General features: G+C 33.2%; 3 protein-coding genes across 3 annotated transcripts; all 3 read left to right on the plus strand.

Moving 5' to 3' along the window:
- Nucleotides 1-10,545: 10,545 nt before the first annotated feature.
- Nucleotides 10,546-12,642, plus strand: LOC8267432 (multiple organellar RNA editing factor 9, chloroplastic). Its single transcript, XM_002518544.4, has 5 exons — nucleotides 10,546-10,927; nucleotides 11,513-11,610; nucleotides 11,714-11,779; nucleotides 11,888-12,063; nucleotides 12,339-12,642. The coding sequence occupies exons 1-4, from the start codon at nucleotides 10,587-10,589 to the stop codon at nucleotides 12,061-12,063; spliced, it is 681 nt and encodes a 226-aa protein (XP_002518590.1). The 5' UTR covers nucleotides 10,546-10,586; the 3' UTR covers nucleotides 12,339-12,642.
- A 453-nt stretch (nucleotides 12,643-13,095) lies between these two features.
- Nucleotides 13,096-14,573, plus strand: LOC8267431. The gene has a single exon (XM_002518543.4). It carries the CDS (start codon nucleotides 13,404-13,406, stop codon nucleotides 14,412-14,414), a length of 1,011 nt encoding a protein of 336 aa, XP_002518589.2. The 5' UTR covers nucleotides 13,096-13,403; the 3' UTR covers nucleotides 14,415-14,573.
- A 1,877-nt stretch (nucleotides 14,574-16,450) lies between these two features.
- Nucleotides 16,451-17,485, plus strand: LOC8267430. The gene is made up of 2 exons (XM_002518542.4): nucleotides 16,451-17,034; nucleotides 17,168-17,485. The coding sequence occupies exons 1-2, from the start codon at nucleotides 16,602-16,604 to the stop codon at nucleotides 17,218-17,220; spliced, it is 486 nt and encodes a 161-aa protein (XP_002518588.1). The 5' UTR covers nucleotides 16,451-16,601; the 3' UTR covers nucleotides 17,221-17,485.
- The last annotated feature ends 337 nt before the right edge of the window (nucleotides 17,486-17,822 follow it).

Consider the following 17,822-nt stretch of genomic DNA (forward strand, 5'->3'; position numbering starts at 1 on the left):
ACATGGCATGAAACGCCAGCTCACCATAGCATACTCCCCTCAGCAAAACGGAGTTGCTGAGCGTAAGAATCGCACATTGATGAATATGGTGCGCTCCATCATGTCTGAAAAAGGAATGCCAAAGGAGTTGTGGGTAGCTGCTGTGAGATGGAGCAATCATATTCTCAACAGATGTCCAAATGCAGCCTTAACAAAAATGACGCCAGAACAAGCTTGGACAAGACGAGTTCCATCAGTTGCACATTTCAGGGTCTTTGGTTGTCTGGCATATGCTCATGTGCCAAAGGAGAGAAGAATAAAACTTGATGACAGGAGCAGAAAATGTGTATTTCTTGGGTTTAATGATGAATCGAAGGGATATACACTGCTTGATCCTCTTACTAACAATGTTATTGTAAGCAAACATGTTGTCTTTGATGAGGACAAACAATGGGACTGGACAACAACTCACCCAATGGTGGACTTAATGCAACTCAACTGGGAAAACAATGATGTTTTTGATGAAGAAGTGTTTGAAGAAATTTCAGAGCAAGGGAGGGAAGATATTGAAGATGCTGATGCTATTCCAGTTGAAAATGTCGAGACATAAACTGGAGGAAGCATACAGGAACAGGCTGGTACATCATCAACCGATGATGGAGGAAGCATACAGGAGCAGACTGACACATTAACAACCGATGATGTTCTTCAAAGTAAAGATAGACCAACTATTGCCCAAACTCAAAGTGGTGGTAGGGTTTCACGCAGTCAAACTCAAAGTGGTAGAGTTTCACATAGTCCAACATGGCTTGGTGACTACGAAGTTAATACTGTTTCACATAGTCCTGCATGGCTTGATGACTACGAAGTTAATACTATTTCACGTAGTCCTACATGGCTTGGTGACTACGAAGTTGGTACTACTGCTGAAAATGTTCCTGCATGGCTTGGTGACTACGAAGTTGGTACTACTGCCGAAAATGTTAACTGTGACATGGTGATGATGGTTATGAACAATGATCCATCCTGTTTTGAAGAAGCTATTAAGGAGAAGCACTGGATCGCAGCAATGAAGAAAGAAATCGAGCCCATTGAGAAGAATAACACATGGACTCTTGTTGAGTTACAAAATAATACGAAGGTCGTTGGAGTCAAGTGGATCTATAAGACAAAGCTCGATGCAAACGGAGCACTAGAGAAGCATAAGGCAAGACTTGTAGCGAAAGGTTACTCACAGAAGCATGGCATTGATTATGGTGAAGTATATGCACTAGTTGCTCGAATGGAGACAGTAAGGACGATCGTGGCATTAGCAGCACAGAGAAAATGGAAAATACTGCAACTAGGCGTCAAGTCAGCCTTCCTTCATGGAGAACTTGAAGAGGATATTTATGTAGAGCAGCCACAAGGTTTCAGAAGAAGAGGTTCAAAAACGAAAGTACTCAAACTACATAAAGCTCTCTACGGACTAAAACAAGCACCCAGAGCTTGGTTTAGTATAATTGAAAGACATTTCAATGAATAAGGCTTTGAAAAGTGTCAAAGTGAGCAAACATTCTTTACTAAGTGGAGCAAGGCAGGAAATCTACTTATTGTAAGTGTGTATGTTGATGATTTAATCTATACAAGTGACAGTGCAGTAATGCTTGAAGATTTCAAGACATCCATGATGAGCACCTTTGAGATGACTGATCTGGGACTGATGAGGTACTTCCTTGGCATAGAAGTTTCTCAAACTTCTCATGACAACTTTATGTGTCAGAAGAAGTATGCAAAGGAAATATTAGAGAAGTTTGGAATGGAGAATTGTCAAACAGTAAAGACACCAATGGTGCCAGGGATAAAATTGCATAAAGATGAAGCAAGAGCTGTTACATGTGAGACAACCTTCGAACAAATGGTTGGAAGCTTAATGTATTTAACATCTACACGACCAGACTTAGCATATGTGGTCAGTATCATCAGTCGTTTCATGAGTAAGCCAACCAATTTGCATTTGCAAGTTGCCAAGAGAATCATGAGGTACATCAAGGGAACACTGGACTATGGTATCATGTATAAGGGAATTGCCTCTGGTTTAATTGGTTATACAGATAGTGACTATGCAGGAAACTTGGATGATAGAAGAAACACGTCAGGTTATGTGTTCATGCTTGGGGGAGGGATAGTTTCCTGGTTATCCAAGAAACAGCATATAGTTACACAAGCATACAGCGATCGTAAAGCAGTGCAGTAGGTGTTCAAGCCAAGCTGTGTGGCTTAGAAGAATTATAGAACAGCTTGGATGTAGTCATAATGAAGGCAGTGTGATATATTGTGATAATAGCTCCACAATAAAGCTAACAAAGAAACCAGTGTTACAAGGGAGAAGCCGACATATTGATGTTCGCTTCTACTTTCTAAGAGAGTTGGTTGCAAATGGAGTCATTAAGGTTGAGTTCTGTGGAACCAAGTATCAAGTTGCAGATTTGATGACAAAACCTCTGCCAACAGAGGCATTCCTCAAGTTCAGAAGTCTTTTGGGAGTTCAAAGACAAGATGTTTAAGCTAACTTTATGTCCCACAATTAGCTTAAGGGAGGGTTTGTTAGCAATAATAATGTGCTTGGTCAAGAGATGTTAACTAACTGACCAAGTCTTTAGGAATATAGCTAGTCTTTAGGAAGCTAGCTTATTCTTAGGAACTGTTGTTAGATTGAGTAGTTAGTTCATTATTTCTTCTTATTTAAACTCCTAATTTTCATCTAATAATACAAGGGGATTGTAGTGCATTCAAACTCTTCAACATATTCCACCTTTATTGGGAGAATGTTCATACACTATAATTGTATCATTTTCGCACCAAACTAATGATTTTCTTGTATCATAAGCATGCGATGATTAAATATTATTTTTAATTAAATTATTATAATTAATCGAAAAGCATATTAAAATTTTTTCATCATAAACTTATAATACAATTAAGAGAATGTCTAAATAAACTTAAGTCATTACTGAATATATATATATGAATTATGTATTTATGTGTGTGTATATATATATATAATAAATGTATATAAAAGAAAAGTTGGTATATAGGGCTGCCAAAATGCAAAACCGAAGGAGAAATTGTAATGGGTAGCAGTTGAATGTGCAAAGAAGAGGCAGAATTTAAGTGGTTAAAAAATTAGGTTAGAGGCAGCTAGCGCGTGGAAAGAAGAAAGGCAGAGAGCGTGGCAAAGACATCTTACTGTACGAGGGTAAGACACTATTAAGTCATTTTCTAAAATTTGTTAATTCAAGAAAAAATATAATGTAAGGTAATTATGAACCAAAGGAATTATTTAAAAAAAAAATGAAAAATATGAGGTCACATCCCATCCAAAACTTGGATTTTCTCCTTGTCTTCTTTTGCTTGAGGAATGTTCTTTACTCTTTTGAAAATGACCATTTTGTGCCTTCTTGTATTTTGCTCATCTCATACCTAATGACTTCTATACCACATACACCCAGCTTCAACTTCTTATATAATTGATTTTTAATATTAAAAAATGATTATTGATTTTAATAATGAGCTATGAATTTCAAAAGCAATTGATAGTTCTAATTTTGATTTCATAAAAAATTAACTTAATCTACTACGTTCTTAATTGACAGACCATATGCATATACAAGTAAGAGGAATTCAAACACTCTACATGTAGTGTGATCCTATGTATGCGGACATAAAATAGTGAAAATACGCATGTGTATTAGACAAGTGATGTCAAGGTGACGTAACGTTGAGGTGTATAAGATGACAGAGAAAACAAAGACTTGCACACACACACACTCACACACGTACTTGGACATCTTTGGACAACAAGGACCATGGTCCATATGTTAAAAAAGTCGACACGCCATCACGTGTCAGAGAGTCAGTAATGAGAACAAAAATGACACGTGGCACTCACAGGAGAATAAGACACGTGCCAGTGGACCGACTGAGCAAATTAATTCGTCTTTTTTAAAATACAAAACCAACAAAATGTAATTTTCATTTTTTGCTTAATTATTTTATAATGAAGAAAAAAGAAAAAGAGAGGAAACTCCGTGGAGATGGGTTGACCATGTGTTTTGTAAGGCCAACGTGACATTGTTGTATCAGTCAACCCGACTCAGTGTAATCAGCACCATAAGGCATAGCAAAAACACGACAAAAATACTACCCTTCTTTCTCTTTGTACATGCGTTCACATTCTTATGTGACCGCCCTGCTGTTCCCAGTACTTTATATAATACTGTAATCATTACAAATTAAATTAGAATTAACTAAATTCATAGATATATTTTTTAGAAAGATAATTAAATAAATAATAATTATTATGTATCTAATAATTTTATTATTAGTTACCTGCTAATCGATATTAGTATTTTAGATAAAAGAAACATATATCAATGTATTTGCACTTAATCGGCATGAACTAGAATGTAAAATATATTTTCCAGCATCTTATTTGTTATAACAACAATTAAATTTTAGTAATATATAACGATGATAAAGCACTAAGAATCTCGAATTAACCTTTTTTTTTGTCTGTTTAATAATTGGTTCTCAGTGATTTTAATTGCAATTTCTTTTTACTCAACATTTCTTGGCAAGAAAACTGATGGCGGTACTGACATATACATGTAGTTGCAAGTTGGAAAGGTCTTGAAAGTTTGCAAGTTGGGAGCATATATGGACATATTTTATAATTGGAAAAGGGTATTCAAATTCTTTAACTAAAAGATGCAGACAAAGATCAAATAATAATAATAATTGTCCATGCCAACATGTGGAATGCCTACCCATTTCATTACATATCTTGTGTATTATTCAGGTAGGTGCTTTCCACACAGTCATGAATGCTTACCCGATTAATATTCAAGTTCCCATTTCATATAGTTTATATATATATATATATATTTTTATTTTATATCTTATGTTGTAGGTGGGTTAGTGACTATATTCGGAATGGTGGAGTTGAAGGCAGTGTATCTTTTTCCCATTGACCTAATATAAACCTTTCCATTAATTGACTAATTAATGAGAGGATTAGAGTTGAACCTTCTAGTTGATATGAGGTTTTAGGTTTCTGTCCAAGACTTCTTTTGACAGGTTCGTCAAATGGATTTAGATTTGATAATGACCTATATAGCCCCTTGCAATTTGTATTACTGGATAGCGATTAAGAAAAAAGAAAAAGAGTATTATAATAATTCCACTTTCTAGCTTCCAACGTCCAAAATTAATCATAGCATAATTTTCTATTGTTAGCAACTTGAAATGTGTTGGGACATATATCTTGCTTCAATACCTATCTCAACTACCATAATTAACCAATATAAACCTTTTCTTCTCTCTTTTCCAAATTTACAAATTATATTAATGGAAATTGATTCAAATAAACTTAAATAATATATATTAATAACAGATTTAGTTATTTCTAGTAAATTGTATTTAACCGTTGGGTTGGATGAATAATACATTTTAATTTTTCTAAATTTTTTTAACTCTAACAATATAAAACCAATATATAATTAAATTTTATAATTATACTTTATATATCACTCGAAAATTTTAAATTAAAAGTTAAAAGAATTTATTACATAAAAGAATATACTCATTTGTCAAGGATAGTACCTCCTGAAAAACTATAGTTTAATGTCCTTTTTTATTGTAGGCCACAGAAAAATGAAGAAAAAGTGAGATATAGCGCCACCGGTTAATTAATTTAATGTGAGTATCATCCGATTGGTTGGTGAGAGGCAATTAAGAATTGATTTGTGGATAGGGGCAGACTTATTGTAGAATGATGAAACAGCTCTAAAAACATGCTTTTTGTTGCCGTCCTATTGCTGACTTTATCATTTGTTGTCTATGTATTTGTATTAGAGTCTGTCTTATTGTGTTACTAGTTTTCTTTTTCTTTATTCGTAATTCATTATCTAATATTATTTTCTGTAAATAAAATAAATCAATTGCATATTTAAAACTTTCTGTAATTAATTTCTTTTTCTCTCTCACACACGCACGCCTGTAGAAACGTGAAACCAATTGCAATTGATTCTTGTCTTGAATAAAAAATATAAAGAAAAGGGTGTGCTGCCTCCATAGCCATCCCTATCCAGATTGACTTGTAAACTTTGTAAGAGTGCTTGGATTTATTTAAATGTGATTTCTACCAGAAGAGAATTCGGAAATTCCGAACAATGACAATTCCTTAATCATTTGCTTTTTGGACTTATGAAATGTCGCCAAATTAGTCTTCCTTTTGTTTGTGGGGTTTGACATGGATAATTGACTCATGTCTAAATAATTTAAATAAATAAATAAGTTTTCTTTAGCCTTCATTTAGGTTGGTCCTACATCTAAACCATTCATTATCAGCACTCTTAAAAATTAAAATGAGGTTTTATTAGTTTAAGACATTGATTGAAATATGGGTCATTCCTTGTCATTTTATGCTCCTTCATCATTTCAGATGCTGGTCTATAGTTGGGAAAGACAAATTTACTTCATTTTAGTGACAATGATTTCTCCGACTGCATATAAGATATATTTTAATTTTAATATGGTCAATATTTAATTTTCAAAATGCATCTTTAAACTCCTCTAATCGAAAAACTTGATAAATTAGAAAAAAATTCCAAATTTCTTCTTAAATAAGAAATTCTGAGATGTTTATTGATCTTTACTTTATTTCTAATGGGTTTCCTAAAGAGAAGAGAACGTGGCTTTTAATGCCAGACTCGATAATTTTGGATAGCCATTGGTTTTCTTTCTTTCTTCATCAAGAAAAGAAAAGAAATAAGAAGAAAAAGAATTGGTTTTTTTTTTCTTATGTTTTTGTAAGGATTTTCTTGAATATGTAATGCGTGGGATTAATAGCTTATATGATAACTTCGTCTGAATAATTAATGAACAATTAACAGACCAATCGGTGCAATGGATTCACAAGGCCAAACACCCATCAGGCTTTGCTTTATGAGATCCCTAACCAACTGACATTAGTTTTCACATACATAATTGTTGTCTAATTCAAAAAATTCACCATGGTTATGGATGTTTCCTCTCCATCGGAATGCCAGTCCCCACAGCATGACTCATCATTACATTAAAGAAGAAACCGAAACTCAAATGGGTCAATATGTTCTTATTGATCCAAGGACTTACTACTTCCAGAAAAAAATATATGGACTATATACAAGGATTTAATTTGTATATGGTCAGTATATATTATTTTAGGATTTTCACATGATGAAAGAAATGAAATTGAAAGATGGGTGGGTTGGATCGACTATTTTTTCATGCGCAATAATTATTGAAGAAAATATTTAATTTATATATTTGTCCAAACAAATCCAATATTTCCCTACCTTCCTTTCCCATCATTCACACCTTAATATATCACTTGATATAAGTATATGTTTGTAGAGTTCTATAAGATTTCATATCAGAAGGGACATATGTAAAAGACCATTAAATTAAAGATGTCTTTTAAAGAATTTGGTGAAGAAGTTAGGATGATTAAGTAACTTGCCCTATGTGATAATACACCAAATGCAAAAGAGATATTGGATATTAATCACATAATCAAGCATAAAAACAAGATTAGATAATGTTGTCACATATGTAAACCACTTTGGGTCAAACACAATCTTACATAATCTCTTAAATATCCTGCTACACTTAAGAGTCAATATGGATTCCGTCCAAGAACTAAATTCCAATGGAAGGTAGGATGTTTGAGCTGCTCCTGTTATTTGAATCACTAAGAGTACACATAGATACCAATAAAAAAAAAACCCCTATAAATGTGAGGAGTGAAATAATTAAGATAGTACAATAAAATGTGTTACAAATGATAGAATACTGCAAATGATAAAGTACAAGAATCAATTGTGTGTAGTTCAGTTGTTACTGAGGTTGTCTGTAAGTTATCGAGTTTGAACCTAATTAGACCAATTAATAAAAGAAACGACAACATATAAGAAGGGAAAAAAACAACTTTGAAATATGGTTTAATAGGCTTGCAATGTTTAAAACTTTGAAATTATTGTTTGATATGGAGATAATTATTTACATCTTCTACAAATAAAAGCACAAATTATTTCATGAAGTGTCTAAATTAAAGTCAAGCATGTAGAAAAATCTTTGAATATATGCATGAGTGAACTTAATTAAGTCAACAAGTTCCACACGGTTTTTAGGTTAATGAACACATCAAAGAGGTAAACTCCCAAAGACAAAAATAAGTGTCAAAGATGCAGTAACCAAATTCAGAAGAGAGTTGACCCAACATTCCAAACACAAAGTCAATTAGATGGCGTCTCGTCCAAACATTTCTTTATTGAAGGAGCACGCATGTGTGATTAGGATTGTTAAATAACTTATTAAACAGCAAATTAGTCAATAACACATTTTTAAACAAATTCTTAAATGATCTCAATCTTTTTGTCAATTCTTGATTCGTATATATAATATTAGAAAATAGACATGTAAGTACAAGGTTTGGTTAGTTTTGTTCCTGTTTCCTAGTGTTTCTTCTGCCTTTTTCTCTAAAATAAGCATGTTTTTGTTGAAATAGTGATGTAATACGAGTTTTGGTCAAATAATTATCATAAACTAACAAAAGAATCATTATTTTTATGATTAAGCATCTATAATGGAAGTATATACTTAGGCATTCTCTTGATTTTGTTAAGCTGGATTTGATAGTATTGGTGATGTTATATACACCTAATCTTGTAAGTACCCAATGAGAGAATAGAAATAGAAAGCTCTTTTTCTTTTTCTTTTTTTACTTTTAGACTTTATGGGCAGGTTCTTTTTTAAGATAGTCAAGGCATAATATATTCAGTGGCAAGTGAGAATTAATAATGAGATTAAATGAACTACAAACCTAAAAGCAGCCCAGTAAACAAAAGTCCAACAAAGTTGTATGCGTAAGAAATGGGAAGTCAGAATAGAAAAATGATAACCCAATTACAAAGAGATTAGATTGGACTCATTCTCAGGTTTCTGATGGGTTTTATCATCTCATTCAGCCCTGATTGTCTTTAAGAATGCTTGTGGATAAAAATCAAGACAATTTTGCTTACTCCTTTTGCCTTTTGCCTTTTGCTTTCGGCAACTGAAGAGGTTTAGCATTATCTTCGAGAAGAGAATTATAATTATAGCTTCTTACTTCTTGATTTATACTTGTGTGACCATGGCTTTATGCTTATAGTTGCGGCCATAGTTATTTGATACCTTTCTGCAAAGATTGTTTTTTCCTTTTTTTCTAAGGAAACTTATAATGTTCTAATTTAATTTTTATTTTTATTCTAGCGCATTCTACTATTAAGTGCTTAGATAATAAAAATAGATTTTTTATTTATTTAATCAAATCTAGACTCGATCGGACTTTTATAATTTTATTATTTTAAATTTTTAATAACACAATGATCTAATCATTTAAATTAACAATGAATTAAGTTTCATATAGTCTATACATTTTAGTCTCCTATTTTATTATGGATAAAATGTTTAGACACTCGATCAATTTTGAGCCTAATATTATTAAAATTTTTAAATTTTAATTTGTATAATAGTATTTTTTAAATTTTAATTGAGATATTATCAAATCTCTCGTTATCTAATCCTGTTAAATTGATGGATAAAAAATTGACTGGCACCATTTTATCTTTTTTTTTTTCGTTACAATTTACTTAAGATTAAAACTCATTCTCTCTCTTTTCTTCTACTCCTCTCTTATCTAAAAAGCTAAAATAAATAAAATAATAATAATAATAAAAAAACAATCCGATCAACAAATCTGAATTTAAGAACACCCAGTAAAATTAAGCAGAAACAAAATCAGTGCTCTCACAGTTGCAAAGCCATCTGAATTTAAGAAGATTTTTGTTATTCCATTTCCCTCTCACTCTCTGCAATAACCCTCTTAATTCTTTATGTTGATGTGAACTTGTGATGCATCTTCATTTCTCCAAACCTCGTTTCATCGCAATCCAGAAACACTTTACAGAATAAAATTTTACTTGACTAGCGATCCTTAAAGAAGGAAAGTGGACATCAACAAAAAGTGCTTTACTTGATTCAAGATTTTCTCATGGATTCATCTTTTTTGTCACATGGGCTTCAAATTTATTCCCTTTTTGTTGCGGGTATTTATTCATTATCAATTCCTTCTCACTAGTAATCAACGCCTTTTCTTTCTTTTTATTTTTTTTTTGTCAATGCTGCAGGAAAGATCCTGCACTTTGAACAAATATGTTCTCATTTTAATTTTCTTTTTCCCATTTTAGTTATTCATTTTAATTTCAATGTTGAAGACTGTCTGTCCAATTTACCCCTTATTATGTCTATCATTTGATCGCGGTGTTCCTGACTATCTCCTGATATTTTGTGTTTAGACGCCATGTCGTTTTAATGATTTTCTCGAACCTTTTTTAATAAACGACCTATCATTCAACCGACAAACAGAAGCAAAATCAATGCAACCTACACCTACACGACGAGTCGTTTACACAAAGTAAAAATCTCTCAGCACCCTTATCTTTGAAAAACGCCACTCACCATCACTAATCGCTCCATCCCACATTATGGCAACATTTACTCTTTCTTCTACTTCTTTCACTCCCAAAACCCTAACCCAAACTCACCTTAAACCTTCACTGTCCCTCTTCACTTCCAGACAGTCATGGGCTCCACCCCCGCCGTTCAACAGGAGGCCGCAACCGCGGCTTCTGATGACTCGAGCAGCAACGGATTCCGATTATTCCGCGAAAAGGAGTAGCTCTAATGAGAGTAGAGAGACAATTATGTTACCTGGGTGTGATTATAATCATTGGTTAATTGTTATGGAATTCCCTAAAGACCCTGCTCCTACTAGAGAACAAATGATTGATACCTATCTAAATACTCTAGCTACTGTACTGGGCAGGTTAGTGTTATCTCTTCTTATTTTTCTCTTAATGATGGGCTTTGCTTTTTTTTTTTTTTTTTTTTTAAAGGTTTTGATTTTTTACTTGATATAATTTACTGGGCATTTTCTTTGACTAAATGGTGGAGAATTGGGCATTTCTTGACCAATTGGTCCTTTATCTCTATTTGCTTGAAGTGTGTGTGTTTGTGTATATAATGGTGTTTGATGCTAAAGGTTTGATTTTTAATCGATGGGATTTATTGGCTATTTTGCTTGAATTATGATAATTGGGTATTTCTTTATGTTCTATTTATTCTTGGAAATGTATGGGAGGTGATAGGATTTGGAGTGCTTAATTATTTTTCCTGAATAAAATTTTTCTCTTATACTCAAATTAAGCATTTACGCAGCTCCCTTATGGTCTTAAATTGCTGCGACATTCTTTGGTTTCTTTTTCCTCCAAGAAAAGATAGACTTTTGTGTTAGATAGAGGGGCTTTGTGATCTGTGAATCTATACTTCGCTATTTCATTAAAAATAGTGACTTTATTTTTTGCTCCTAAAGTTCATTACAAAATTATCTTGTACTCCACTTGTATATCAGCATGGAAGAGGCAAAGAAAAATATGTATGCATTCAGTACCACTACATACACTGGCTTCCAATGCACTGTTGATGAAGCAACCTCTGAGAAATTTAAGGGTAAATAACCATGTTAAGGATTTCATTTTTGACGTTTGGTGAGCTTAGTATTTTTTCTCTTGCTTGGATCACTGAAATTTATTTCTGTGTTCATGTAATGCAGGTTTGCCTGGGGTTCTCTGGGTACTGCCGGACTCTTATATAGATGTGAAAAACAAGGATTATGGAGGTTCCTTCATTTTTACCGATTCTGCATTGTCGTCCACTGCGTTGAATATCTATGTGCATCAACTATTGCATAATGGATTCTTCATGTGCTTTTGGCTATTTTTTTCAGGAGACAAGTATATCAATGGAGAGATCATTCCCTGCACATATCCTACTTATCAACCAAAGCAGCGGAATAATTCAAAATATGAGAGTAAAAGGTATGAAAGACGGAGAGATGGCCCACCTCCAGAACGGAGAAGACCACGACAAGGGGCGAATACATCACAATCATCATCTGGATAAGTTAGTGATTATACCTGTGCTTTAAGATTTCCTTTCCATTTCACTGTTTTGGTTTTAATTTAAACTTAATATAATTTTACTTTTAGGCACAGCTATTGGTTTTCCAATAGACTTTCTCTGTTCCTTTCATAAAAAAATTGCAGTTTGCAGTTAATACAGTTTGGTTATCTTCTTCCCTATATGAATATCAAAGTTGATTTATTCTATTTTATTGTTCATCATCAATCCGTATCTTAAAGCAGTACAACTGATGTGCTTCTGTGCTGTCCATGTAGGTTCCTAATTTGGGTTTCAAAGTGGATGGAAAATATTTTTTAGAGCCTTACCCATGTCTTGGGTGGATAATTATGCACGATCATTTGATTAGATATTAGAGATCTCATTTTGTGGAGCAAGTCTGTCAGTGCATAAATTATGTATACATGCAAGATAGGATGAGTAGCTGCAGCTTGAGGAACATGAATTCTTGCTGTATGGATGATCCATGTAGGACCTATGACTTATAAATAATACGTTATAAGCTGTAACTGACATTATCATTTTGTGTTCGGTTCCCAATTATACTTCTTGTTAGTTTTATTATGTGCCTTTGAAAAGGCTAAATCCATTTGAAGATATAAGCACTCGTGTCCACTAATGTGCCTACAGGAAAATCATTCTATTGAACTTGGAAGCACGACTATTTCTTTCTTACAGCCATTACAATGAATTAAAATTGCATAGTTGGCCAAGTAATTTATCAAAGATTATCTGGGATCGCAGATAAAGATAGTGGAGCAATTATTATGCTGCTATCAACTATAGCCATCCCTCATTTTAGCTGCAGCTGTCATACTAATAGTCTAAATCTGTTGTGCCAAGAAGAAAATAACCTCTACCTTAAAAGCATTTTCTCAAGCTGAATAATGCCGATGCTTTTCCTGTCACTTTCAATGCTAACGTTCAAACAAAGTTTAGTGAAGCAATTGTCTTCAATGATATTGAGTACGATTGTGAAAGTTTTGTCCTTTTCATAAAAAATTGAATGCAAAGCCACATGCTTGTTATCGTTGATAAAGCCAAATGGTTGGTTCCTTGCAAATATCTAAATCGGATCTATATCTAAAATACACTAACGTCAAATTCTGGTGGGTGGGTTCTTATGTAGGATTGCATCACACCAGTACCTGTCTCATTAGATAAGAGTAATAATTGTAGGGTGCACATTTGTAATTCTAATCCTTCTACTTAGATATTGATAACTAGAACATATATATCTTGAATCTAGTTCAGGTTTTCAAAGAAGCTGCTTAGTCTTGCTCGCTCTTCTTGAAGAGAAATTACAGTCGGATTGATCAACAATGGCCAATTACAGCACCAGCTATTATATGGATGATCATGGTGCGTACAATAGGGATTACCCTTTCCCTTTTTACTATAATAACTTTGATTCTGCTTCAGTTCAAGATTCAGCGTGCTATTCCAGTTACACCTCCAATGGTTACCAAATTTTTTCCTCTGATTCAATCCCTTTCTTTTCTGCTTATGATCATCCTGTTCCAAGCTTCTCAAGAATTGGATATTCTGTATCCGGTTATAGTGAGCCTAAATATATCGAGTATAAACCAGCTCCTCACTATATTGCACAGACTCAGTTTATTATCTCTTACTCGGTCTCTGAGTTTGATGATACTAATTTTGAAGAGTGTGATCCAACACCTTATGGTGGTGGCTATGATCAGAGTCTTACCTACGGCAAACCCCTTCCTCCTTCTGATGAAACTTGTTATCCTCGCTCTACATCTTTAAATGGTGTCTCTCCTGGGGTAATTACAACACCTGTTGTAACAGAGGTAGTTGATGAACATGCAGCAAAACCTCAAGCTGGAAGCAAACCGACCGCCGCCATCGCAGAGGCAGAGCAGCAGGAGCTGCAGCTTGACAAGCCTTTAGACCTGTACCAAGGAGAAGAAAGTAAAGAAAAGTACGGTGATGATCACAATTCTTGGTCTGGTTATGATAACGGATTAAGGGGAGAAAGTGGTTACGAGTATGAGAAGCAAGTGGCTCAAATTCCATCAGGGTATGGATTGGAAGCTATGGATCTTTGTGAAGGTTTATTTGGTTACTGGCCTTGTCTGTCGCGCTATCGAAAGAGATACAGTGATTGTCAAGAAGCTGCTGCAGATTGTGGAAATTACAGATGGAAGGGTACTGCTGATTATCTGTTCGGGAGTCCGGATCCTTATGGTGATAGAAGAGATGATGATTATGGAGGCAGTTATGGGAACGTTATCTATGGCTATCAAAGGCATTATCAGCAGCAGCAACAACTCCTTTACCATCAAGTTGATGATTCCTGGTCTGCATAATTGCATTATAATCAGAATCTTGTTTGATAACTTACTTTTAATTGCTGCAACTGTTTAAGAATCCAGGACCAGTAAAATCCTGAGATGCAATCTTCATAACCCTTATTGAATATGCCTGGCAACCACCAAGCACTAATCTATGGCATATATCATTCTTCATAATGCCTCCATTTATAGTTTCTTCTAGCTGGGATTTAATTCCTCTAAAGTGAATTATTATTGATCATTTCCAAATTCTGATAGGTGGGGGAATTTGAAGTTACAACATGCATTCTTCTTTTTCCAGGTTCCTGTAATTATGAATGTCGATTGCTATTGAGGCAATCAACCAGTCTATGTGATATTATGCATAGGGCATGAAAATTGTTATAGTGGAAGCATCCATTATTAGAAATAATATTATGGGTACTAGGTAATTATTCGAGAGTGCTATCACTTCATATTACTTAACAGTTAAATTAGGAAAAATAAACACTATATTTTAACAATTTGGAACCAAGGCATGTCCTGGATAAAATTAAAAGATTAACCAATAGCAGGAGAAAAATAGGAATGTAGGGTCAGGTCAAAAAACAAAAGGAGTAGACAATTTCTAATGAATGCATGTACAAAAATATGATTAAAGGAAAGGAAAGTGGTTGCTTTTGTTATGATTATTCACACCATTTTGTTCATTGATATGGCAACCACAGGATAATTATTACTGATTAACGACAGTAACACGTTTTGAGCATTTCTATTTTGTTCAATTTTCTCTCTCTCTCTCTCTCTCTATTTTTCCTCATGTGAAATGTGAAATTTACTCATTTTGGCATATTCAGTTCAAAATATATATACATTTTCTGAAATTTACTTAATCGATACAACAAATTTATATTTAAAATTAAGTGTATAAAGTAAGTTTATATAATGAAACTACAAAGTTCTAAATCTCTGCAAACTGAATGAATGTAAGGAACACAAGTCATACATTTTGAACAAATATGGTATGTGACATGGGTTCTAGCCTTTGAGTTGGCTATTGGCTAAGAGAATAAATTAATCTACAATTACATAGTTAATGGGTTCTCTACAGATTGCAATTATTATTTTGTATCTTCAAAATAAAAGATAAAAAACGTTAGAAAGGTAGAGACTGTTTTTGTCTTTGTATATAGAGAAATAAAAATTAAAAAAAAGAAAGAAAAAAGAATAAGAAAGAAAGCATCGTAGTATTCACCTAAATGTGTAATTAAGGATCAGCTACTTGTTCTTATAATCGCTGTCCTCGATTATTCTCTCCTCTGTCTTGTTGCTATCCAAATTGTTAAATTTGATTTACTCTATTGCCCTTCACATCTCCTCCTAATTTATGTATATATTATTATCTGTTTTCTATTAATTTCAATACACTAGTTATGCTTTCTTTTCTACCTGTTTATTGCTAATGCAATTTTTTTTATTATTATTAAAAAAATTTAATATGTTTTTTTAATCATAATTCTCACTGATATAATATATTGAATTATTTTTTGAATTTCTCTAAGAAATCCTCATCTTTACTTTTAAGACTTATTTCATATTGTTGTCTATGTTAGATAATTATTTTTAATTTTATAAATTAATTTTATATTTTTGTAAATTGCTTTCTGTTAAATCTATTTTTAATAAAGTCACCTACTTTGAAAAATAAATTCTATTTAAAATTAAATTTTGTGAAAACAATCATAAACAAAGATATAAAAATTAATTTTTGGTAAGAAATTATTCTGATATACTTGACAAAATTAAATCTCCCTTATTTTAGTATATATCCATTCAATATCTTAATTAAGATTTGTATTTAGATTTAGAGTTGTAATTTTATAATTGCAAAGACGATTTTGGTGCTAACTGATGGAAAACTCATGGGATATTTGTTTTGGTTAATTTTATTAAGAAAACCCTCTCAAACAAACTCAAGGGATAAACAAGGACAGTTCGGTAAAATCAATGACTGCCAGCAAATAATTTGGACTGTCCTGAAAGGGCCACTCTTTTAATCTTCATCACCATTATCATCACTCCCCAGGACAAACAGAATAAGAAAGCAAACATAAACAACCTTAAAAAACCCCACATAAACCCTTTTTTTTTTCCTTCTTTTCTCAGACTAAAATATATTTCTGTCCTCCTTTCGCTTCCCTCTTCTTTAAACTTAACACAACAATGTCTCTGTCTCTGACACCCAAATCTTTCCCTCCTCTCTTTCTCTCTCTTTTTGTTCTTCTCTCCACTGCCTGCTCCTCCTCCATACAAAACCTCCTTCAGAGCCAAGGCTTACCTGGTGGTCTTTTCCCTGACAATGTTAAATCCTACAATCTTGACCACAATGGCAGGCTAGAGGTGCACCTTGATGGTCCATGCTTGGCTAAGTTTGAGACAAGGGTTTATTTTGATAGTGTTGTTAGAGCTAATCTTAGTTATGGTGGTCTTGTTGGACTTGAAGGTCTTTCTCAAGAAGAGCTTTTTCTTTGGTTTCCTGTTAAAGGGATTATGGTTAATGATCCTTCTTCTGGGTTAATCTTGTTTGATATTGGTCTTGCTCATAAACAACTCTCTCGTTCTTTGTTCGAAGATCCCCCTGTTTGCAAGCCTCAAGGTCAGTAATGGATATCGATTTAGTTTTCGTTTTTCTTTTCTTTTTTTAATTACATCGAAGATCTTTTCTTTGTGTTGATAATTGGGTTTCTATTTTTTTTATTGATTAATTAGAATATAATTTTGTAATGCAGGAGTCTTGATGGAGAATTTTGGAAGGAAGATGGCTTTTGCTGTTATGAGATGAAAGACAGACATCTACAGTTGAAAGAGAATTTTCCCTTCTGCTTTTTGGTTCCATCTTTTCCTTTTTGTCTATGTTTTTTTCTGTCTTTAATTTGAACTTGATATGGAAATATATGAAGTAAAGTGCATAGAATCTATATAGAGGAGTTGTAAAAAGAAAGAAAATGGAAAACTGAGGGGGGATATATTTGTGGAATCAAATGATAAACTTTTTGGATATTTTAAATTCTTAACTTATATGAGTGATGATACATATGTCTTTTTAATGTGATGATCTTAATTACTGTGTTTTTATCTAAGTAATTTCTTCTGCGTTGCTAAATTCCAAAATGGAGAGGTCGTTTTCAACTGAAAATAGGAAAGCTAATTGGATACTATCTGGGGCCTCAATCCCATGATATCTGCTGAATTTTGTATTCTTTGCAAGAAGTGAGCATTTCTTTTTTCACATATAGTGATTAGTGTACTTAATGGCATTTATTCCTTTACAATATAAGGAAGTAGACTATATTGCTGCATTAGTTTAGCAGATTAATCCCCATTTGGGCTGCTCTGCTGAGAATGGATTTTGTGCATCTTGATTAAAACCACAGGTGTTTTTTA

The sequence above is a fragment of the Ricinus communis genome, chromosome 5 (assembly GCF_019578655.1).
Source record: "Ricinus communis isolate WT05 ecotype wild-type chromosome 5, ASM1957865v1, whole genome shotgun sequence".
In the NCBI taxonomy this organism is placed as follows: domain Eukaryota; kingdom Viridiplantae; phylum Streptophyta; class Magnoliopsida; order Malpighiales; family Euphorbiaceae; genus Ricinus; species Ricinus communis.

Bases quoted from the DNA above. Each gene is read 5' to 3' on its own strand.
- LOC8267432 (XM_002518544.4), top strand. From the start codon at position 10,587: ATGGCAACATTTACTCTTTCTTCTACTTCTTTCACTCCCAAAACCCTA. The intron at 10,928-11,512 runs GTTAGTGTTATC...CTTGTATATCAG, and splicing joins CTAGCTACTGTACTGGGCAG to CATGGAAGAGGCAAAGAAAA. The intron at 11,611-11,713 runs GTAAATAACCAT...CATGTAATGCAG, and splicing joins AACCTCTGAGAAATTTAAGG to GTTTGCCTGGGGTTCTCTGG.
- LOC8267431 (XM_002518543.4), top strand. From the start codon at position 13,404: ATGGCCAATTACAGCACCAGCTATTATATGGATGATCATGGTGCGTAC.
- LOC8267430 (XM_002518542.4), top strand. From the start codon at position 16,602: ATGTCTCTGTCTCTGACACCCAAATCTTTCCCTCCTCTCTTTCTCTCT. The intron at 17,035-17,167 runs GTCAGTAATGGA...TTTGTAATGCAG, and splicing joins CCCTGTTTGCAAGCCTCAAG to GAGTCTTGATGGAGAATTTT.